General features: G+C 35.6%; 1 protein-coding gene across 4 annotated transcripts in view; it reads left to right on the top strand.

Annotated features, from left to right (window-relative positions):
* The window catches only part of nahoda (DOMON-like domain-containing protein nahoda), a 382855-nt gene that overhangs the window by 245863 nt on the left and 111160 nt on the right, over positions 1-25832 (top strand). For all 4 annotated transcript variants that reach the window (XM_081742555.1, XM_081742552.1, XM_081742554.1 and 1 more), the window contains exon 3: positions 5163-5233. In XM_081742555.1, coding sequence (XP_081598681.1) covers positions 5163-5233 — 71 coding nt within the window. The remainder of the gene's footprint in view (positions 1-5162; positions 5234-25832) is intronic.

Here is a 25832-nt window from a genome sequence, read left to right as displayed (position 1 = left end):
ATCAAATCAAACATACCATTCCATTTCACGGACACTCTCAAATTAGTCTCCCCCTCCTTCTGCGCAACATGTTGTAATATTGTATTTTACGAACATTTTTATAATAAACCCGAGTACAATACAGTACACAGAAAGTTCATTTCAAGTGGTTTAATTGTTTTCAAGTGTTGATGGCACAGACAACACCGATTTAAAGGGTGATATAAAAATTTGCCCACTTAAAATCTGAATGTTCGAAAATGCTGGACACATTTCCACTTACTTTCAATGATGAGTTTATTATATACAGATTCATATAATTGAAGCGATTCGTGATATCATATATTTTTTGGAATTCATTTGAATTGCCGATAGGATTCACAATTACCCTCATCAAGTAATTTAACTAACACAGAATCAAATAGATAAGATTTTTCCTAACTTGGATGTATTTTACGATTATATATTTATTAGTTTTGAACCGTCGTTTTATCGCTTTAATATCAAAACATTATTATTATTATTATTATTATTATTATTATTATTATTATTATTATTATTATTATTATTATTATTATTATTATTATTATTATTATTATTATTATTATTATTATTTTGACCTCAGAAACTCTTATATAACCATATTGTTATAGCAAAGTTTTATCCATACGAGATTTTGGCCTGTCAGTTTTAACCCCAAGATTTTGGTCCGTGAGGTTTTGGCCAGGTGAAATTTTGGCTAGGCGAGATTTCGAGCTGCGAGGTTTTGTGCGTATACCATAAAACATTACGAAATCTTTTTAAAACATAATCATGCGCGTAGCAAATCGTAATACTTCTTCTTTTTTTTTGTACGGACAAAGTTACTTTGTGTTAGTTTATAAAATTCCAAAATTTAACGAGAGCCCATCTAAATTTGGAGGGAACCTTTAAAAGCCTTTTTCTTCGTGCCAAATCAAACAGTAACCAGCACAAAAAGCGATTTATTTTAATTTGTAGACTTGTTTCTATTTTTTTTCACCTATTTCACATTATTTTATATATTTTACGCATCATGTAGAAAATCTGTTTTTATGTGTAGCTACCGAAGCCTGGCTAGGCTGTAAAAAAAAATAAGTTGATGCATGCCCATTACATCTTTGCTTGTGGTCCTATTAGTTTTGAACATTAGTTCAAGAAAAGACAGAAAAAGTAAAGTACAAGAGAATTAAATTATCACAGACACTATAGTAAGACTCTCAAACGAAGTTGGAATTATGCAAATGTGTTTCACTTTTCGTTCCACCCTTCAATTTTTTTTCTTCTTCTTCTTCTTTTTTAAAAGTATTTTCTTATTAAAACCAATATAAATCTAAGATAATTTTATTTAATTGGGAAGAGTACAGAAGTAGGAGTCTATAGGACGTTCCGACTAATAAAAATGATCCCCACTTAAAAAAAAAAAAAACTACTATAGAGCATGTGCAGATCTAGATTAAAAAAAAAAACATGATTAAGTAAATAGAGAAGATTACGTAATAATAGAACATCACAATCCGCAGCTTTAGTTATGAACCAGGAATGTACTCAGGAACTTATTTCGCGAGGGCGAATCTAAACCATTTCGGCAGGTTCAAATTCAATATGAAGATACATCATATTAAAATTTGTAAAATTATCCCTAAAGTTAGACTAGATTTACAAAAAAAAGTCAATATTTCGGAGGGGTCCGGATCATCAGGACCCACCCCTGCATACGTCCCTGCCTACAGCGTATTCTGGATTTGCCCTATAATGCCCTTAATAAACCTATTTCTCTCTCATATTAATAAAAGAATGGAGTTATGACTTGAAAGAACAGCAATGCGTTAACTTAGCAACAGTAGTAAGACGCAATACGCTTCCAGTGTGTTGAATTAAAAAAAAAAAAAAAAAACATTTAAGTTCCTTCCGCGTACAACGAAATGACATGATTAGTGTTTTAATTAAGAGATTTTGTAAAAGCTTTGTGACGTCAACATAGTAGATACAAGTGTGCAGGCAGGAAGTAGTAGAAATGGACACCGAGAGAGAGAGAGAGAGATGTAGAAACGTGGGGAAGGTAAGGAGAGGACATATATTGTGTATTCAGTAACGGAACCGGAAAAGAGAAAACTTCAATAACAGTACTACCACTACCATAAGTGTGTTTTATCTCATTAATTTCTTCAAAATATCTTTATTAACTTAGTGGTAAGATAATAAATCGTACGGTAGGTTATCTTGGGAAAAAAATATAGTTGATCCAAGATTAAATCTAGCTAAAACTTAACGAACTTCCTTCTAAATGAAATGTATGGTATGTATAATGTATTCAGGCAAAAATAGGAATTTTAGTGTAAAAATAATGTTTATTTGATATCTTTGAGTTATGTTATGTAAGATTTACAGACTTAAATTGTCCCAGCTCTTTATTATTATTATTATTATTATTATTATTATTATTATTATTATTATTATTATTATTATTATTATTATTATTATTATCATCCTTTTAAAACAATGTAACTATGTACGTCCCTTTCTTGATCTAGTATGTGTCGTTGGTGTTCATGGTCGTAGGTTCGATTGCAGATAGATGCATTAAATTTCTATTTCTCATAAATATTTCTTTAGTGTCTATACTAGTTCCCCTAAGGTAACACTTCCCAATTTCGGAAAGGAAGCAAAAAGTTTTTTTTCTAATTTCCATTTATTACATACTTTAAAAATGTTTCGAAATAGATTTTGGATTTTGCTTTTAATGTGTACACTCGAAAGGATAATAACACTAATTAAAACACTATTGGTATGTTCTTTTATATGCAATAGTATTGAGAATTTTTTTATATTATAAAATAATGAATTGAAATTAAATATTTGTAATGTATATGTACAAGTTGCAAGAAAGTGTTTATACTTGCATTTATTTTTTGTATGTTGTATTTTTCCTTTATTTCTATTTTGTATTCCTTTTTTTCTTTTCTTGTTTTGTCTTTGCAGCTTACTTATATTTTACTTTCTTGTCTATTTTTTTTTTATATAGAATAATGGTATTATATTAAAAATATTATGTTAATAAGGCAATTGTAGGATTGTAATCCTGTATGCCTTTTTACAAATAAATAAAAAAATAATGATTATTTTAAGTTATCCCACAATTATGCCCTTTAGATGATTAATTAAAGTGTATGATTATGAAAAGAATTGATGGAATGAGAATATAGGAGACAATGGAGGAATCCTGAGAATATCCACGGACGCGATGCTGTCCATCATAAATATGACATGGCAGGGCAAGGACCCTTCACACCAGAAATGTACACTGTATCACTGAGTCACCGTGCTCTCTCCTCTCCCCGACATATGTTTTCATCTAACATGTTTTCATGTATTCTTAATGCTATGGATACTAAGTTTTAAGGAATGTGATTTACCAAAAATTCTCTTGTATGTTTACTGTATGTCTGTTCTGTGCTCGTTCGGGAAAGACAATGGCGCATCATTATTGTATGTGATTGTGATTTCAGTTTAGCGTCTCTTTCAGCAGCGAAGCTATATGAGACGAGGACCTACAGCTTAACGTGGAATCTGAACTACATGAGGTCCTACTGGAAATTGAACCCGGATCTCTCACGCCAAAAGCACCTACACTTACTGCTTAACCATGAGGGAGCTCTGGTTTGCTATCAATATGGGCCAGAGGGTCAGAAGGTAGGAATCGAGTTCGTTATTCAAGATGATCTATCCTGCTGAACTCTAGGTATAGACAATCAAAAATCGGTTCCTCATGTATTCCTATCTGATTAGGATTAGGAATTATATTTCTAGTTTTTCGGCATCTATGGCCATTTTAGTCCGTCACATGTGAGGGATGGTGTTCCTTGACGATCACACTACCCAGGGAAGTGGGGAAGTGAAGGCAAGAGACTGGGATCTGCATATTAGATACCACCCTGGGAAAGAGCAAAACTCAGGGAAAATCTCACTCAGGATGGCCACTCTAAAGAGGCTTTTACATCTTTTGGACCGAGAATCCTGACGAGCCCCGCAGGGGTCAAGAGGCACAGGACCTGTAGGCCTTGGTTGAATTTCCACGATCGCAAATCCTTTCTTGAGTCTCCGTACCAAAAAGGTTCCGGAAGCCTAAGTTCGCCTTTCCGAAAGAAGTATTCTCGGGGTCTCTCTTGCTCATATCAGTACGACCCCATGAGCCAGTAAAACTTCGTACTTAGCAAAGACCCCCTCTAGTCCTTATTCACTTTCACCTGTTGCCGCATGCGTACACTGTTTATATATATTTCCCAACTCCCCCTCGGGCCGCGGTGGCTCAGTGGTAGAGCGTTCACCTCTGGTACGTGGGGTCTCGCGTTCAAACCCTGCTCCCGCCAAGTGAACTTTGTGGTGGACAAACACCGTGTGCGTGGGTTTTCTCGGGGTTCTCCCGTTTCCTCATTCCACCATTTCATTCATCTCTCATCATCACCGTCTCCTTTAGCCTAACCGGCATAACCGTATAACTCAAAAATTTCATTTCAATTTCATTTCCAACTCCCCCTCTCCAGGAATTCCTCTGGAAAATGGACAAGTCATGTGTCTCCTTTAGTTTCTACGTTTACAGAAAAAGATTTATTCCAGAATGTAGACAAAGGAAAAGTAATTGATTTGATTGCCGCATCAAGTGAAAAACTGCGTAACAAACTGAAAGTAACTTCACGATTACGTTTGATTGTCTCAGTAACTTTTTTTGCGATCTGTTTTGTACTACATATTTATTCAATTCAGAAAATATGATTTTGTCACTTACCATGTTCTGTAACTGACGTGTTAAGTTTATATATATTTATGGGGCCTTTAAGGACCGCGCCAAGGGCCCTAAACGTGTGATTGTATGCCCCACTTTCGTAATCCTAATAATGTATCTTATGATCTTATGTTGACGTATGGGTTGGAATCACATTCTCCTTACTTGTTAGTAATATGCAGACTGGAACTCGATCTCAGAGATCACGTCAGTACAATCGTAAGATTTTCAGTGATATTTCCAACTAATTTTCCTAACATATTCATGGAAATATTGCAATAATGTTTACAAATTGTGTAGCTTGAATCTTAAATTAAATAAGATTTTGTTTTTAAATGTAAAGTTTGTCACAAATTACTAATGGTAACACTTTTAATTGCAGGTTCTATAAGGACGACGTTAAAAGAGGGATCAACTTTTAATGTGACGTGGCATCTGGCATATCCACATCGAGTAAGTAGATAAAATATAATCGTCAATTACATACTAATACATAAATATAGGCCTAGGTACTAAGAATTTTGTCCCTAAACTGTGCTACACGTACGTACAAAATATTTTGTAGTATTTTTGATATGTTACCGTACGTAAAAAATCAAAATACTGCATGCATACAAATCGTGCCACATAGAAGGATTTTCATTTTATGCAATTTAAATATTGTTTAGAAATCGTTATAAATCAAAGTGGTTAAGGTTATCGAGTTGTTACTATAGACCTATTCATTGCTAGAAAGATTGTTTCCCAATAAGTTAAAAAGGAATATGTATAGGGTTTAGTCATAGTATCGAAAGTCCCTTCTTTCTCCCAAACAGAAGTGTCGGGCGTTCCAAATTCAGCATCGTACATTGAGATAAGAATCTTATGTGTGAGACTATTTCCGATTCATGGCATCTTGAAATCTGTTGTAATAGATCCGATTTTTTGCTTCTAATGGGAAGAAGGTCGTGTAAGGTACCAAATAACACTGGAAAGTTCTGCTGAACCCATTTACACAATCCATTGACGTGTATTTAAAAAAATAACTGATGGACGCGTTTTGATGCAATTGAAGGAAATAAATACAGTGTGTATTAACATTAGTTGGTGACTCTACAAAAACTTAATATGTACCTGTATGTATGATTCAAAGGCGTGAATAGAATCGGGAAGGCGTGAAGGCTAAGAGAATCGAACATTCACTGTCTACGAACTACACAAAAAAATATCGACAGATATGTGCTATCTAATTGCCATAGAGATATCTATTGGGGGCAAGGGAACCAGCTCTTAGAATACTGTTTGTTGCTCTCTTGGAACAACCGTTGGATCAGAGATAAGATTTATTCAATTCTTAAAGGTAAGGTGCCATGTCCTCCCTAAGAAAATATACAAATATACTAGTTACGCTAACGGAAATCATCCACGCAAATAGGAAAATGGTCAAATGGATCAGAAAGGTAACAAGAATAGTGGACAGGAGGACAGGCATTGAACTTACAGTAGATCAGACATATTGCAAGAAGAAAGGATAATCGGTGGACGAAAGCAATTTTTAACTGCATGTACCCTGTGCACTGGTTTCCTAGGCAAGAAAAAGCCTAGGAAATGTCCTCATGTTAGGTGGAGTGACGAAATAAGAACTGCGGAGTAACATGGGAAAGAAAGATCCAAGATAAATAATCTATTAGCAGTGATTCATGATGGTTACATATGATATATATTCATTTTGATATAATATTATTTTCAGTTTTCTTTGTGTATTTTCTTTATAAAAAATAATTAGTATCCTGTTGTTGTTGTTTTTTTTTACTTATTTGCGTATTTTACTGTATATAGTATATTCTATACTCCTGTAAGTACCTGTTGTTGCCGGTATTGAATACAGAACCTAGATAAATAAAAAGAGTAAGCATCCGTCGTTGATCATTCTTAATTCAAAACTTGGATAAGCAGAGAGGAATTCGACTTAAAATATTTATTAATTCCATTGCTCGGGTAGTTATCCTTTGCTGTTATATAAGCTCGTAGAACAAAGAAGTTAAGTGGGTTGCATATATGCAAGGCGTTTTAAAAAAGAAAAAAGAAAAATATGCATAAATTTTGACTTCTCCGACCCCTCTTCACCTCCACAATAGTCATACACATTATCTCTACATAAAAGAAGAAGTCGTGACTGACTAATCAACGCCTAGGCCAAACCGCTTAAACTAGAAACTTGAAATTTTGATAGTGCAAACATTTCTGACATAAGGTACCACTGGTGAAGATTTTTGGAAATTCGACTTGGAAGCGAAGAAATGGGGATTGCAATTACTATAATATGTCCATATCTTTGAATTTCTGAAAGTTAGAGACGTGAAAATTTGGTATATGAACTTCCCATTTAAAATAATTAGATATGTGTTTTGTCATATTTTGATTATTAGTTTATGTAATAGCATTTTGTATATGCTGCCACTGGCTCACTTTGTTCATTTTTTAACATGTTCGTTGTCTTTGAATTATTCGCTGAAATTCAAACAAAAGAGAATGAGCTTAGTAAGAGCCTTAAATAAATAAATAAAACAAAAGAGATAATTAAAATTAAGAAATCCTTCCCTTAGTTTATAAAATTGGAAATATCAAAATTTTTAATTTGCTCCAGATGATCAATATTCTAATTGAAAATGAAATGAAATCTTTGAGTTTTATGTCCCACAATTACGGTATGTGGGGTAAAGGACACGATGATGATGAGAAATGAGTGAAATAGTGGAATGGTGATAATGGGAGGAAACGGGAGAACTCCGAGAAAACCCACGCACAGTGTGTTTGTTCACCACAAAGCCCACTTGATGCGAGCTGGGATCGAACCAGAGTCCCCCACACACCAGATGTGAACTCTCTACCACTGAGGAACCACTGTGGCCCCAATATCCTAATTGACTTTTATTTGTAGTAATAGTATAATGATCATTTCTTTTTGGAATTGGAACCAAAAAATACGTTAAGTTAAGAAAGAAAGAAAGAAAAGAAAAGAAAAGAAAAGAGAGAGAAAGCTTGTGATGATAAGTTTTTCAACAGCACGCTCTTTTGAGCGCAGTTGTTAGCAGGAAGTGTTCCGAGAGCACGAACGAGCAATTACGACTCTGCATTATTGTGTATGCTATTGTTATCGCAGGAACCTTTAAACACATTTAATTTGTGTTTATGCTTATAGTCAATTACACGAAACATTGGGTTCATTTTGCAAATGACCCTTATAGGTTAATAGTTACTAATTAGAAATCATTGTGAACGTTATAACTTTATGGTTTCTTTCCCTATCAGATAGAAGGTCCGTCATATATTGTGCACCTTAATATGACAAAGACAAATTCAAAGATTATTCAGAAAATATTGCAAACTGTTTTATGAGCATGTCTACAACCTGTCTGAAGAAATTGAAAGAACTTGAATTTACAAATTAATACAATGTTGCTTTCTACAATTAATACAATATTATTTAGTTATTCTAAAATAAATTATCTGTAGCTAATATCTTCTTCAATTTAATGAAATTGCTTTTTTTTTTTTTATGCGTATATTGTTAATTTCAGTTTCAGATTTTGCTTGCGAGTTATATAACATTCTTCAAAAGTCTCTAAATATTGTCAAAATACGGTAGATTTTGTTATGTTAGCCAGTTCGCAAATGTAGTTATTTGCCTATGTCAGGTATTATTATTATTATTATTATTATTATTATTATTATTATTATTATTATTATTATTATTATTATTATTATTATTATTATTATTATCAGTAGTAGTAGTAGTAGTAGTAGTAGTAGTAGTAGTAGTACTTAATTTCCCTCCTTTTTCAAAAATTAGACTAAAATGAACTCTTACACTTTGCCCACTTTTTCTCTTACATATAAACTTACAATTATAGTGATACAGACGGTTTACAATTGAGTGAATGATATGTGGTAAGCACATCGGCTTCCGTTGCCTTGATGGTAGTCTTGTAGAGAGAAGATTTGACATCTCTTCGTTAAAGCAGCTCCGTAATCACCTCACGAACACCGAATATTATGTGTCGGCACCAAGGATTGAACCGGGACCACATAATCAAAGGTACTCGCAACGGCTACAATAGGTTGTAAATGTTACGTGTTTTTAATCTTTTTTTCTCTCCGATTTTTAAAGAATGGAAATCTGTTAAACATTATTAATAATGACTAATGTATTCTTTTATAAGTTATGTCAAAGTAAAAATAAATGTAAGGAGAAGTGAATGGGCGGAAATGGACAGCTTTGTCTTAGCCCGCATACAAGATTTTTTTTTTTTTTTTTTGACACCGTTGCTTAAATTTGTCCTTGAGTTGAATGTGACATGACATTATTCGTATCTGCACTTTAACCTGTTAACAAAAGGAACACACACACACACACTCTCAACCAAAGTCCATTAGTGTAAAAAGAATAACACACATTAATACAAAACAAACATATCAGTATTCAGCTTTTGCTCTAGTGGAGGCGTTGATTGTGGCACTAAAATTGGCTATATGTGAAATGTTATTGCTTTGCAATCTGTATTTTTCTTTCTTTCTTTCTTTCTTTAATGCGAGGGTTGGTTGTGGAGAGTTTTGTGACGTCACTTTTGTGTACAAAAGAGGGAGTTAGTTGTTTCACTCTTACTTTTGCTATTTATGCCTTTTTCCGAGAAATTGCAATCTCATCATCGTACTAGGTGTTCCAAAAAGTAAGATTTCTGCCTGAATTTGGGTGTCTTGGGTTACGTGGGTGTAGGAGATTGCCATCTGTCCGTCTTTTGTTGGACACGTCCTGATTTTTATGATTTTTCACCATGTCCAGCAGTGCGGCAGATATTTCAATTACTTTTCAATTTTCAGATATTCACTTAGATTTATGTTTGTTCCGCATTTTGTCTTTAAAACTTACAAGAATTTTTTTTTTTTTTAAAGACATTCATAAGATGCGTGTAAAGTAGTGTTGTCGACAAGACAAAACCAGAAGTAAGACTGTCTCGTCTTGTAAAATTTGCAGAAATCTCATTTCGTCTCGGCTCTTGAAGACTTACTTGTCATCTCGTCTCGATTTTTGAAAACGCGCGCGTTCCCGGGTTTAATTCGCGGTGGGGACACTCGGTAAAAAAAAGTGTAGCAGCTTTTCCAGACAAGTCATCCTGAATGAGGTTTTCCCTGGGATTTATTCATTTCCATTAGACAAATACCAGGATGTTATCTAACATACAAGTCCCAGGCCACTTCCTTCCTTCCTTCCTCCTTCCCCGGGATAGTGTGTTCGCCCAAGGATAGGGATGGTATCGAGACGAGACGAGACGAGACTTTGTAAATCTCGGTCTCGTCTCGGTTGATAAATAACGGTCTCGGTCTCGGTCTCGAGTACCAAATCTCGGTCTCGTCTCGAAAGTCTCGAAATAAATAGTGTGAAATTAAAATAGTGAAACTATTATTCTCGTACAGTCTGTCGTTTCCGCTTATTTTTTCCTTTCATTTTGACTTAGAATTATGGTATCGTGTACCTCTTCGTAGCTAATTTGCTAGTGCTAATGCTTTCCATGCGCGTATTTCAGGTTCAATGATCAGTGGATATATCACGCTAAAACCCTAATAGAACCCATATTTCACTTTCAGCAATAGACTTTGTCTCGTATAGCCTCAGAACTGCATATACAATTAAACTCTATTAAATTAACTCCAGTACTCTACAGTAGTTTATTTCCTTCCTTTGAATCAGAATTGTTCAATACCTCATAACGGATAACGCAACACATAGCAGAACGAATGTATTTAATCGTACCGAAATTGAAACTTTACAATTTCTCATTTATTATTCAATACATTCTGCTTTGACTGTCATTTTAAAAACAAAATATAACGTTCATTATCTTAACAAATAGGGTAAATTATTACTCCAATATACGTAATTTGTTTGAAATTGATGAAATGCTATATTACCGTTTCACATCTCCGTGTTTAATTGACACTTCATAACACGAACGTCCTGAACCTTGTGGTGGGAGCTACTACAGTCATCTTTGCTATGTGAGGTCTCAAGTTGGATCACAAAACAAGTTCGATTCAAAGTCCGATGTTTCGCATAGTTCGCGTCTCATTTTAAGTGCATTCTCTTTCTTATACAAGTTCATAAGATCGTAATGCATTACGTAAGCACATATCCAGTGCCGTAACATAGATTGGGGGGCGCGGTGGCTCAGTGGTAGAGCGTTCACCTCTGGTGCTTGGGGTCCCGGGTTCGATCCCAGCCCCCGCCAAGTGAACTTTGTGGTGGACAAACACCGTGCTCGTGGGTTTTCTCGGGGTACTCCCGTTTCCTCCCACTTTCTTCATTCCACCATTTCACTCATATCTCATTATCACCGTCTCCTTTAGCCTAACCGGCATAACCGTGGGACGTAAAACTCAAAGATTTCATTTCATTTCATTTTCCGTAACATAGATTAATCTTATTCCTGAGCTCTCAACGGTGCATGCAATCTTTATTCGAGAAAACTAATCTTGCTTCATTACGTTGAAATTTTATATTGATTAAAAATTACTTGCGAAACATGGACATACATATTATATAAGTATATAGGTAATTCGAGTTATCTGTATCTATTTTTTCTCACTCGCCAAAACAAGTCATTCTTAACTTTCTAGTGTATTAATTTTCGTAGTTTTGCTGCAACATGATGGATTGAGTAGTCAAAAATATTTTTTTCGCTCTATGATTTTCATTAAATTTTGGATCCATTTTTACCCTACATTACCTAGTAAAAGTAATATATTTAGTCTTAGTTGAGGAACCGGTTTCTCGTATCTGTAAAATTACGAAATTATGACTTGGTTTAGTTTACCACCGAGGTCCAGATATAATAAAATAATCGCCATCACAATCAACCAAGGTCTTTCCAATTCTTCTCCACAACTATCTAACTTGGGCAATTCTTTTCCAGGTTACTCCTCAGTGGCTCTTGATTTCGTCACACCTTGTATGGGGAGGTTTCCCAGGCTGGTTTTGTCTTGTGGTATCCAGTCTAGAATTGTTTTCGTCCGTCGATCATAATTTCTTCTTGCAATACGTCCAGCACACTTTCCAGCTCATATTAAATTATTTCATTAGCACCATCAGTATTCATTTCTATATATTTGGGGTACAAATAGTTCGAATTCGCTACTTTCGGAGTACAGACACGCTACTTTTTAGTCTTCAGATCTGGCAACACTGACTGAATGATTTAAATCAACACAATGTGAGAACCCCCATTTGATCTAGCGGCTACGGTTCGCATGGTATGGAGTTCGATTTCCGGTAGGGGTAAAATTGAACGACCGAAGTGGTTCGGATTCCGCTATAATCATTAGCTCCACGTCTCCTTTAGTCGCCCTAGCATAACTGTGGGACGATAAACTAAAACAAAACAAAACAAAAGTGAACACTGTGTATTACTAACTGTAAGTCCTTGAATAATTGCATACAGCTATTTGGTCGGTGGTCAAACTAAAGCAAGTGAAATGTAATTAGAGTGTAATTAGAACTTTTAATTAAGCACGCTCTTAATCTAAAGTGTACACCAGGCCTAAGGCTTAGTGGGAATAACTAGTGTTACTGAAAATATATCAGTTACATTTAATTTCAGTTACAATTTACATTTACATGTATTGCTGGAACGAATACTTTAACATTAGGCCTATAAGTAGCCCAAAGAGTATGAAAAACGTCGTCTCTTGAAAACATTCTTGCACCATGAAACAAATTACGAGTAATTTTAAAATATTTTGCAGTTTATCTATTTGCACATATTTAGAATAATATTTAGCAATTTATTTAAGTAAACTATACTGCTTAAAATAATGTAACTGCGACTTGTTGTAATTAAAACAACCAGAAACTATTGTTGTAATGTTATAGAAGCAAAGGAAAGCAATGATCATTATAAAAATTTAATACAAATACGTCATTTTAAGCAGTATAATAATCAGTACCAAAGTGTTTGGTATCTCTGACAGTGTTGCCAGATCTACTGATTTTGCAGGAGATCTCCTACTTTCTCTCCGTTCTATTGATCTACTGCGAAAGAAAATGAAAAGTGAACAATCTCCTGCTTTTTCTTACTTCGAGAAGTTGAAGTAATATATTATTATTAATATTGAATTTTGAATGTTTCCTCACATAAAAAGATGAAATTTCTCTGTTATAATACACAAAGCTCTGTAGAGCGTATAGATATAGAGCTTTACTGTATATAATATGAATCCAAAGAATACAACTGTACGTCATCTTCTATATGCATTATGGTTAGAGTTTTTACGACTTTCTGTAAGATTTACAAGTAAGTGTTGTTAAGATTGGGACTTGGGTTGGAAGAGTGGCTTAGATCATTTCTCCACGATCGTCAGCAAGAAATCGTCTTACGCCACGATCACGTGTGACTGTACCATATAGCTACGTTGTCGCTACGTGCATGAAAAGACATTTTCCCACTCCACTTTGCTCTTTCACTACGTTTTACTTCACACACGTGTGTATCAAATAATATTAATATAAATCGGGACTTTTCCCTTTCGTTTGCTCAACGTAGTTTATCGGAAATGAATTCTGGACTGCTTGTTTTGACTACTGCGCCCTTAATAATGGCAAATTTTACTGCTCCCCCTTCCCCAGATTTACATTCAAACGCCACTACTCTATGTGTCTACTGCTTTCTCCTGTTTTTTATCTTCGAATCTCCTGCTTTTCCAATTGACTGGTCTGGCAACACTGATCTCTGAAACGATTTGAAATTGTTGTAAATGGTGTTATACTGTAAGCATTTAAGTCTTTTGGAAGCATCTGCATGATGAGACGTGATATGTCAGCGCGTTTTCGAAGTAAAGTCTTTAGAAACATTTAAATTTTCCGTTTCTTGTAGCTTTGTTCCTTCATTCATTCGAAATATATTATACCATGATCACAATATTTGACGCTAAGGTACAGTTGATGCGCATTGCACCGTCCATGCCATTTGAGTTATTAGAGATTTGCAAGCTACACTAAATAATGTATGGGCTATTGTGGTTTTGATAAATAACTAAATTAGAAATATGTAATACTTTACGTAGCGCAATTTGAGAAAATACAACTTTATTTTGCTTTAGCAACGTTGCTTGTTTATCTAGTGATATTGCAGAGTATCAAGAAAAATTTCCCAACTTGGTACAAAATTTCAGCATTTTTAATATATATATATATATATATATATATATATATATATATATATATATATATATATATATATATCGCAGATCCTAGAGGAGGGCTATAGGGACTATAGCCCCCTTTAACGCTCAGGTATGCACTGGATAAAATGGGCTTGAATCCTACTTCCTTTGCACTGGATAAAGCGGCAAACCTTGACTTTCCAAACTATTTCCAGCCCTGAAATGAGGTTCATCTAGTATATGTTTAGTAAACTTATTTAATAGTTAATGCAAATTAGGAACGTTTATAATAAAATAAGATTTTTAAAAAAAGAAAAAAGAAAACATAATCAATACAGTTTCTGTACCTAATTACAAGGACGCTGATTTCTCTGTAAATTGGGGGGGGGGTGCATTCAGATGCAGAAAACATATATGATGATTTTAAGACAAACTGCGTTCAAATTGTGCCTAATATTGCACATTTACAAATAAAATGAGGGGCCCTGGCTCCCTCAGTCCCCCCAGGATCTCTCACTACTATATTATTGCATAATAATATCTGAGTTGATATTTTTTCGAGTTTTTTCCTTTTAGTATTTTAACCTACATAAACACAAAGTCGGATAAACAGACTGCTAGAAACAGCATTTGTTTTCTTATGAATAGCTTATTGATTTATCTCTTACAATCCGCTTTTCAACTTCAGTACTGTCAAGATCCGTCTTTTGTTAAGGTAGCATCGAGAAAACATAATATGTGTTAGGGATGGCCAAAATTTTCCGGAATTCGGAAAAATTCCGGAATTCGGAAAAATTCCGGAATTCAGAAAAATTCCGGATTTCGGAAAAATTCCGGAATTCTGAAAAATTCCGAAATTCAGAAAAATTCCGGATTTCGGAAAAATTCCGGAATTCAGAAAAATTCCGGAATTCAGAAAAAAATCCGGAATTCGGAAAATTTCCGGATTTCGGAAAAATTCCGGAATTTAGAAAAAATCGGAATTTTTCCGATTTTACTTTCCGGATTCCGGGAAGTAAAAATTCTGGAATTGGCCATCCTTAGCTAGTAGCTGTTAAAAGAGAAACACAATAATGAATAGGCTATATATATACTGTATTAATTTCTTGTAGTTGGATATGTCTTTATCATTTACGTAGAAAATTGCTACTGCAGTTATTTACTACTTTATGAGAAAGGTCTTATTTTCACACACAAAAAAGGCGCCGGTATGTCTCAAACATTATCGCGTTCCCACCTGCAGCTGCTCCAAAGCACTGCAAACTACTTTTTAACCAGGCGAAAGGCAGTGAAGGAAAATAAATCTCAACAAATATTCTAATAACATTCGCTTATTGTCAACATACCTACAGTGAGCGCAGAAAGTGTTCGTACACCGTGCATACTTTATATTGAAAACAGCTAGCATGAGAACGGGAGGTGGAAAATATATATATAACCAGAATTAAGACTACACATTCATACATTTTATTTCTACTGTATATACAAGAGAAAGGCCAAACAAACACAATCACTGTTTTGTTCAGAAGAAAAGAGAGAATTCCTTTTTTGTAAACGCAAAAAGTCACCATACACTTATGCTTGAATCAATGCTTATAAAGTATATTACGTTATTTAATATTTTGTGGGATTACCCTGTGCGTTAATAATTGTCTGTAGTCTTCGTGGCATTGATTTCACCTGTAGTAGTTCGTAGTTCTGTAGCTTCGGGACTGATTATGTCCCATTCTTGAATAGCTTTTCTTAGGCCTTCTTTAGTAGACAAGCTGTGCCTTCTGATTCTTGTCTCCAGAACAGATCATAGATGTTCTATGGGGTTCATGTCTGGGGATTGGGGAGGTGTGCGAAGCTGTTTCAAGGTATTATAGAGTCAGGGGCGGATCCAGAGGGGGGCGATCGCCCCCCCCCCACACACAAGAGGAAACTCTTATTTTATATATAAATAAACCCATCCATAACAAGTTTGAAGCTCTTAAAAGTAGCAGTATTACCGCCGACCGCCCCCCCAGAAGTCCGTCCTGGATCCGCCCCTGGCAAACCTTGCAGACAGGCCTTGTTCAACAGTACAAACAATAATTGCGATGTATAATGTTTCTATCACTGTGCGAAACCATAAAAAAATAATAATAATAAAAAAAAAGAACTGGAAGACCAAGAGTGTTGAGTGAACAAGTTAAACGTTACATTACTAGGGAAAGAAAAAAGGTTCCAAAAAGTAGTGCTGTGCAATTGGCAACGGATCTGGAAACACGCGGTGTTAAAGTATCAGCCAGTACAGTGCGGAATATTTGCAGGGTATCATGGTCGGATAGCCAGGAAAATGTTCTGGGTGAAAAAGACAAATCGTATAAAGAGACTAAAGTTTGAAAAAGAGTATAAAGATAAGGGATCAGGCTTCTTTCTGGAATAGGGTCATATTTTCGGACGAAAGTAAATTTAATTTTATCGAGTCCAATGGGAGGCGTATGGTATGGCGCAAGGTGAATACAGAGATGAATCCTCAAAATCTCGTCCCTAAAGTAAGACACGGAGGAGGGTCCGTGCTCGTCTGGGGTTGTATGAGTGCCTCAGGAGTGGGTCGTCTCCACCTTATCGATGGAGTGATGATCCACAAAGTGTATATTAACATATTAAAGGAATATCTCCATACTAGTGCGCAGAAGATGGTTCTTGAAAACAATTTATTGTTCAGCAAGACAACGACTCCAAACATACAGCGGAAAATACTCGATTGTGGCTACTCTATACAGGGGTGGATCCAGGACGGACTTCTGGGGAAGGGGCGGTCGGCAGTAATACTGCTACTTTTAAGAGCTCCAAACTTGTTATGGATGGGTTTATTTATATATAAAATAAGAAAGTTTCCTCTTGTGGGGGGGGGGCGATGGCCCCGATCGCCCCCCTCTGGATCTGCCCCTGAGGTTTGCTATCTTTCTCAAAGACTTACCCTTCTTATGCACTTTAATAATTACTTTTCTTGTCTCCTCATTTGTTTCTGTTCGGTTGCTTCCCATTTCGACAGCCCACCGTGCAGTTTTTTCACTCCTATTCACAACTAAATTCATTCTGTTACTCGTCATGCTATACAGAGGTGTATAATCAGGTGAATACTAGTGAACCCCAGTTGTGGTATCTTTGTTTCGTATTCGTACGTCAGGTGTACGATCACTTTTTGCGTCTACTCTATACATTTTCTACGGAATTTATTTACTTTCTGACCATTAAACTTGTCTTTGTGGTTCTTTATTGATATATTCATAAAGCTTAGTTTTCATTATTCATATTGTGTGTGTTATTACACTTCTTAAATTTTCTGTTCTTTTTCGCAGGCATTCTCGTTTCAATAGCATAGGTGTACGAACACTTTCTGCACTCACTGTATGTACAGTAAATACAAATTTATAATTTTTGACTTTACGAAGTATACAATGTAATTGTTCAATAATTAACATAAGCAGGCATTCATTAATTTATATTAATATAATAGTTAACAAAACTAATAAGCGGGTGATTGATGACTCAGTGGTAGAGTTTTCATCTATGGTATTCTAATCCAGGACATGTGGGTTTTCGATGGCTAATTTTGTGTTCGAAAATTTTCCCGGTGGTACTCTTGGTTCCCTTTCTTATATTTGTTCCATCATCACTCATTAACGAATTTAGTTTATCAAAACTCTATAGCCATATATTCATTCTGTCCGTCAGTGAAACAAACAGTCTCAAGAACTATCTGATGGATTACCAATCAATTTTGGCCATGATGTACAGAGTCAATAGTTAAGAATCGAGTTCCCTGATGAATGTAATATTCAAACCGGAAGCGGTACAAATCAACCATTTCCGGTTTTAACGTTAATCATTATATAGTAAATATGGTAATAGATAGCGAGAAGCGGTTTCCAGTAATCGACATATACCGTATAACATTCATGTAGATAGAATGTTACCCAGTTTGTGCATCTGCTGAAAATAATGAGCTTAGGTATTTAGAGAGCATTTTCCGCTTTAGAAAATGTGTACTTGGTAAAGAATGTAGAGAATTAGCTGAGTCAGGCACGTAGCTAGAATATGGTAATAGGAAGGGGGGGGGGATCTGTCACGAAATACTGTGGTTATTTACCAGGGGGTCAATCATTCTAAACTATTTTATTGGCAACATATATTGGTTCGTTTAGCCAAGATTTCTAATGGGGGCATGATATGAAATACTGTGGTTACACACCAGAGGCTCGATCAATCTAAATATTTTACTGACAACATACCCATATTGATTGGTTAGGACAATAAAATGAGGATATATTAGTAAGTATTTTAATAAGAAGCTATGAAGAAATCTCGAGTAAAAGAATATAAAAAAAGTATTGAAAAAGATATCGTCTTCCGAGGTCATTCGAACGGTGTCGAGAATTTTGCGTCTGGGAAATTTGCGCCCTACCTCAAGAACAGGGAAAATTACGCCTGCGATGTACCTCCACCGGGAAGTTTGAGTCCTGCGAAATAAAATAACCTATTGGAGCTTACGCATTTCCTCGGAGGGGTTGACATTACAGCATAAACAATCCTCCCCCCACAACCATGCCATTTGTGATTTATTTTCATTGTGGCTATATAAGGGGAGAATAAACTTCAATATAAGCCAAAAGAACACAACGGATCAACGCAATCACTGCTTCTTCCAGAGATGATTTTGGGGGAACACTGGCCTCCCCAGAGCTCTCAGAGTGCCCCCTCGGAGGAGACCAAAATAATACGTCTATAATATAATAATAAATAGAATAGTACCAGCAGTGACTCCCCTCCGGAATACTAAATATGCCCCCCGGAACATTTTTCCTGAAAGAACGACTGAACGCAATTGTGTGTTTGAAGTGTAATTCCAGCAAGTAAACACACTGTACATAGTTTTCTTGATAATATTACTGAACTGATTTTACATTCACTTTACATTTTCTTTTCTATATTTTGTGTCCTGAAAAGCCAAACAACTCTCAAGGATTGTGAACAGAGATATCTGGGTAGAGCCAAACAGCCTTTTGTAGATTAAATTATACTCTTTGATTATATTAATAAATAATTATATATCAGTCATTTATACGTTTATTGTAAATTTTGTAGTATAATGAAAAATTGTATTTGTATGGATTGCCCTTTAGTGAACTAAAATTGTATTTTTTTCATTTGTTCGGAATATTATAACGGATGGAGTAACTCACTGAGACGATGAGAGGCAAGCCTAGTTCAAGTGCGAGTGGAAGTTACTTTACACAATACAATAATAAGTTGAATTGTAGGGCGCTAACATCCCAGTGCAAATATATAGCCGGCGCATTTTCCCCTCTTTTTGGGGTAGGGCGCAAACATCCCAGTGCAAATATATTGCGAGTGCATTTTTTTTCCTATTTTTGTGGTAGGGCGCAAAATTCTCGCATTCAAGGAAAATATAATGTCCGTGAAGTTGACAAGCCACTTATGTCAGACTCCAATTTCGACTTTAAACGTCGCTAGTGCTACGTTAGTGTTCGATAGTGACGCAAATCGTTAGTACTCCAACTGCATGCCAACACGTCCACTTCTAAGAATCATTTCAAAAATGAGGTTAACCGTTAGAGAAAGTAAGTGCTCATTGGTGCCATTAACATTAACGTTAAAGCCTCCATCGTACGGCCCTTTGAGTAATAATAACACCACGTTTTTTGCTAGTCTCAATGCGTCCCTATATTCTCGCGAACATTCTGACGTGCCCAAGTTAGTTACTTTTTTTTGGGGGGGGGACTATTGTTTATCTGTTATTGTTTATTGTTTATTGTTAGTCTGCAGAGTAGTCCTTACATTAATATGTCATTGTCCTTGATAATCATTGCGTATTTACAAGCAATTTGTTATTACTGTTAGAAGATATCAAAAAACAACAGATAAAATCTACTACTTAACGGTTCATATTTTTCTTTTACAGAACATAAACGATTAATAATAATAATAATAATAATAATAATAATAATAATAATAATAATAATAATAATAATAATAATAATAATAATAATAATAATAATAATACTATTCCAGCATAAAAGTTATCAATTGCATCACACTGGCAACAAGCGACGCATATTTTAACTTCATAAAAAATCGTTTCTCACGATTTTCTGGAAAACTACGTATGATAACATCTTCATTATGTCAAGTTGTTTATCTCAGTGTGATATATGTCTTACCTCTGGACAATATCACAGTAAAACAAAAATTAAATATTAGGAGTACATCGTACTTTTGGACTACATCTCATTAACCATGGGAAGATTGAGTAGTGTATACTTTAGGATGTAAGTTTCAGCTCAACTTGCATCATACATTCTTAGGATTACAAAAAGGAAATTTGTTCGTTTGCATTTGAACAAAATTCTTAGGATTACAAAAAGAAAAAATAATTTTTCCGAATTCCGGAATTTTTCCGAAATCCGGAATTTTTCCGAAATCCGGATTTTTTCCGAAATCCGGATTTTTTCCGAAATCCGGATTTTTTTCCGAAATCCGGAATTTTTCCGAAATCCGGAATTTTTTCCGAAATCCGGATTTTTTCCGAAATCCGGAATTTTTCCGAAATCCGGAATTTTTCCGAAATCCGGATTTTTTCCGAATTCCGGAATTTTTCCGAATTCCGGAATTTTTCTGAATTCCGGATTTTTTCCGAATTCCGGATTTTTTCAGAAATCCGGAATTTTTCCAAATTCCGGAATTTTCCGATTTTACTTTCCGGATTCCGGAAAGTAAAAATTCCGGAATTGGCCATCCCTAATATGTGTATAGTATACATGGTGAGTTAAAATGCTTTCATATTCTGAAAGAGGTCATTTGTTCTGTTTCTAATGTGTGAAAAGCTTTCCTCCCCCTGAAAGTAATGTTCCCCTAGAACAACCTGTTGGTTACACCCCTGATTATCCTTTAATAAAAGTTGAGTTCCATTTCCAAATCGAAGAAAAATCCACTGGAAATTAGACGGGACTTAACGCTCGTTTTACTAATTGTTTTATATGGAAACCTTTCAAAGCGTGTATCATGACAACCAGTTGTCATAAAAAGATGTAGTTTTCACGTATGTGTTCGTAATTCTTTTCTCTACTTCGTAAAGTGAGCAGTTAATGTGCTAATACAATATTTCTAATAAGCGCCTCTGCTATTGTCAAGATTCGCAGTAGCGCGAGAAGTCAGCGTGCAGAACTGCTTGTCGCGAATTGTCAACACCGCTCAAAGCCAATTGGACGCCGCGTAAAGCCAACTCAAGGCTATGCCGCTTCTCATCTGAAATCATTTGTAATCATCTTTTCGACTGTTGCAACATTCCCGAGCTATAGAATGATAAATACCCGCTGTGATTTCCTATTCGAATATTTGTTCTGGTGTTATCATATTAGTGATACTGGACGTTTTACCTGATGCAGGTACCATGTCTTGGTGGTCATTTTGAAAACGGTGACCCATATGAACAATCTTTTGCAACAGCACTATTTAGTTTTTAAAGATAAGTTGAACGAGGTATCACTCACCCCATGATTTCATTTACAATTTTGAGGTTGCGCCCTGGGCCCCCAGGAAGGGTGGCCCTGGGAGCCTCCGCGACAATATCAATCGATGTGCCACATGACATTTTCTATTTGAGTTTTTGTTCGGTTCATTTATGTTCAACCGTTTTCATATTAGTGGTACTGCACGTTTTACTGTATCTGATAGAGGCAACATGTCTTGGCGGCCATTTTGAATACAGTGCCCGATATGAAAGATCTTTTGCCACAACGCTTTTTAGTTTTTCAAGATCTATCGAACGAGGTACCACTCACCCCTTGCTTCCATTTAAAATTAAAGTCGGGCCCCCGAGAACCCGTGCAGGGCGCACCTGGGTGGCAACGCGGCCATATATATATATATATATATATATATATATATATATATATATGTATATATATATATATATATATATATATATATATATATATATATATATATAGAGAGAGAGAGAGAGAATTCTATTTGCATCAGCAGTGGATTTTGTTTCGGGAAAGACTTGAGGAACGAGAAAGAAACATTTGCGTTGTACGTGCAATGCAAAAAATTATCACAAATTTATTTCGGGAGGGGTTTGAGCCCAATAACCACCCCCTAAATATGTCACTGTACATGAGTCAACCGTTCTCATATTATCTAACACAGCAGCGAAACAAATTTTGAGTGAAGGTAATTTTAGTATCTATCAATATCAATATTCGAGACGAGACCGAGACTGACCTAAGTCTCGTCTCGGTCTCGTCTCGATTTATAGAGGTCTGTCTCGGTCTCGGTCTCGTCTCGGCGTTTAAAAGTCCGTCTCGGTCTCGGTCTCGGTCTCGTCTCGGTATATAAAACTCCGTCTCGGTCTCGGTATCATCCCTACCGAAGGACATCATTCCTCATACGTCACGGGTTTAAGGCCATAGATACTGGTCATGCCCAGAAATATGTGTGAATAGATAAATAAATTGTTTCCCGAAAAATCTTTTCTCCTCTTGTTTTATAAATTTGTATGCAAAATTTATGCTCTGATTCTTTTTTCTTGATTTCTCCTAGAAGTTATCAGAATCTTTCTTCGTCACTAAAGGTATACGAAGGCCTCATATAATTAACATTCAAGAAAGACATATTATTGGAGTATATTGTGATGTCTGGTGTATCTTTAGTCGTTGAGAAATACGCTTCCTTGCATTCGTACAGTTACTTTACCCATTTATAATTTTTATATTATCAATCATATAACACTAAAAAGTGTTTGAGGTCTAAGGATTGGGTGAACTAGCCTCGTCTCGCTTTCGAGGTGAGAATCGAGATAAGGCGAGAAATTTTTCGACTCGTTAGCAACCCTAGTTTCAAGGTGAGCTAATCAGTAATCACTAATTGATTACCGTAGCCTACATTTTTCCTCCCCATCTTCCCAGTGTAATTTATTGGGAGTAACAATATTTGCAAGATTCAGTCAAGATTAAAAAAAAAAAAAAAAAAAAAAAAAAGAATTTCAAAGCTTTTGCTCAAAATCAAGAGAAAAATCCGTCCAGTTCTTTTGGCATTTTGTTTTCTTTCATTGTTGGGGAAGTTTCAGTATTGGCTACTGAAACCATGACCTTACATTAAATGGTTTATTTTAAAGACGATACTTGACAGATCCTTGTAAGAATAACCTTCAATAATGTAAGAAGTGATGATTTGGATGTTCAAGATGTTTTGAACATGACTGTACAATTCGTATTTAGATTTATTGTTGAAGGAAACTGCATGTGCATGAAGCGTGGGTGGTTATTCTTTCTTTTTCTTTTTCTTTTTTTAATTTCTTGTCACGTCAAAAACTCAAATACCGGGTGGAGCCCTCTACTAGTCACGTGGGCTGCATGTGGTTGCTGCCTTGCCTCCTGTCCGACAGGTCAAACACGGTGGATCCAAGGTTACGTGGAGAATACGTAAAGAATACCTTCATTTATATCATTCTGTGAACATCGCGAAATTTTTCCGTTTATCATTACGTTTGTCAGAAAATAATGATTATCTGATAGCCAATGCTTTTTCGACACTAGGACACAGCAAAGAAGAGCAAAGAAGGATCTTAAGACCTTGTTTATACACATGAGGACTTTATTAAACGAATTTAGAGTTGTGAGTTCACAACAGGTAAAATTTGGCTGACTCTGATCGCCATTTAATAGCAGAAAACACTGTTTCAGCGATGTCCATTTAAAGAGTCTCTTTTTCTCCCTTCAATTTATTTAGCCGTGGTTAGATTCCAGACCGTAGGGCACGGTGGCTCGAGTGTTTACTTTCGGTGAGTGGGGTCGTTGGTTCACTCCCCGGCCAAGTAAATTTGTGGTGGACATGATGTCAGTGATTTTTTCGGGGTATTCCCGTTCCCTTCCACTTTCTTTTTTCCACCATTTTCATTCATTTCTCATCACTGTCTCCTTTAGCCTAGCCAGCATAATCGTGGGACGTAAAGATCAAAATTTTTATTTTTCAATATTTAGCATAAATTATAGCATCCTGCTCCCCCACTAGGATAAAAATCCAGTTCGAGGTAAATGATTATTTTATTCAAAAAATTCATCTCAAAAATTTTAGCCATTTTCGCGTGATTTTATCACACATTAGATTAGATTCATTTTTATATATTAGATTAGTATATTGTTTATTATACACTAAACAACAATTATAAGGTTTTAAAATATCCAATGGTGAACAAAATCGTGTTCGTGTGTTTTCTCGGGGCACTCCCGTTCCCTCCCACAATATCATTCCACCAACTCTTCCATCATCATTCACCACTTGCCTTAATCATCCGTCTAACGTATAATTGTGGGACGTTAAAACTGAAAGACTTTTCTGATGAGGCAACATTTCACTTAAGCGATATGATCAATAAACACAACATGCGAATTTAGGGTAGTGAACATCCTCAAGAGGTCGGGAGTATCAACACAACAGCCCCAAAATCAACGTGAACTAATGGTGCATGAAGTCATTGGATGGTGGATGGCTTTTCTTCGTAGAGGAAACTATCATTGGTTTCACGTATCATGATATGTTACAAAATTTTGTTAATAAAACGTTGGCACCCAAACCTGCTTTTGCAGCAGGATGGAACACTTCTACATTGGCGTTTGGGAGTCTGGAATGCAATGAGCGAGGAATTCCTATGAAAATGGATTGAAAGAGGTGCTCCAATTCCTTGGCCATTCCGGCTGCCTGACATTACTTCTCTGGATTTCTTCCTGTGGGTCTGTGTTAAAGACATGGTCTTTGCAACAAATATGGTAATTATGGAACAGCATCGTGAAAGAGTCTGCGGTTCTATTGAGCCTATTACGCCACTGATGCTGCAAGCAACTTGGACACTTGGAGACAAATTAAGTATTGCTTCCGTGCTACTTGTGGGGCACACAGAGAAATTTACTATAGATATACCACAGTGACCTGATACCTAGTCTTCCGTTCCAAGCGCTGCTATGGGCTGAAGGAATTCCACTTACTTTTTCTAGCTTAGCAACAACTAAACCCTTATTGACTCAACGCGTGGGTGTGTCGAGGGTGTGAGCTTTACTTCACATATTTGTCACAGATTAAGACATTTCGGCAACACTATAATTACACAAGCCTATTTGTGTTCATTATTGTGTAAATGTTTTTAATGCATTAATATGTGCGGTATTAGTGAATTAAAATTAGGGCGTTTCAATTCGGACACCCTGTATTTGTGCACTCGCATACTGGTTGATGAAACTAAACATAAATAAATAAATAAATAAATAAATAAATAAAATTAAATAAAGTTACATGTAAAGAATTAGAGCTTTTAATTAAACTTGATTTTAACCTATACTGAGTGACAGCTGGCCGAAGACTTGGCAGCAGTAACTAATTTCAGTAATAACTATTTATCGTGTTTGTGGAATATTCTGATATATTTATTCTTGAAATATACAAATACTGTTTTATTTTTATGGATATCAAAAGTAATGAGATCGCTTATTACCTAGTGCACAACATTGACGGTGTAAAGTTTGCCTTGGTTTGGTTTACCCTGATGATTTATAAGCAAATCCAAAAGAAACCAATCATAAAGTGTCTAAACAGTTCCTCTTCTTTTTCTTCTTTCCAACCAATAGAAGTTAGTAGAGTAGCCTTGCTCCAATTTTGGATCAATTAATCCCCGTGAGCCAAGTCAAGCAGGAGGTTGCCTTTCACCGCTCTTTTCAGGTGTTTTCGTTTCATTCGACTCGCTTAAAAATGACGGACAACCTTTAATCACGAACGAAAGACGGGATATTCTCTATCAATAATGAAGGAGATT

The sequence above is a fragment of the Thermobia domestica genome, chromosome 16 (genome assembly GCF_964235325.1).
Source record: "Thermobia domestica chromosome 16, izTheDome1.hap1.1, whole genome shotgun sequence".
Lineage (NCBI taxonomy): Eukaryota > Metazoa > Arthropoda > Insecta > Zygentoma > Lepismatidae > Thermobia > Thermobia domestica.
This window is presented reverse-complemented; position numbering and strand designations above follow the sequence as displayed.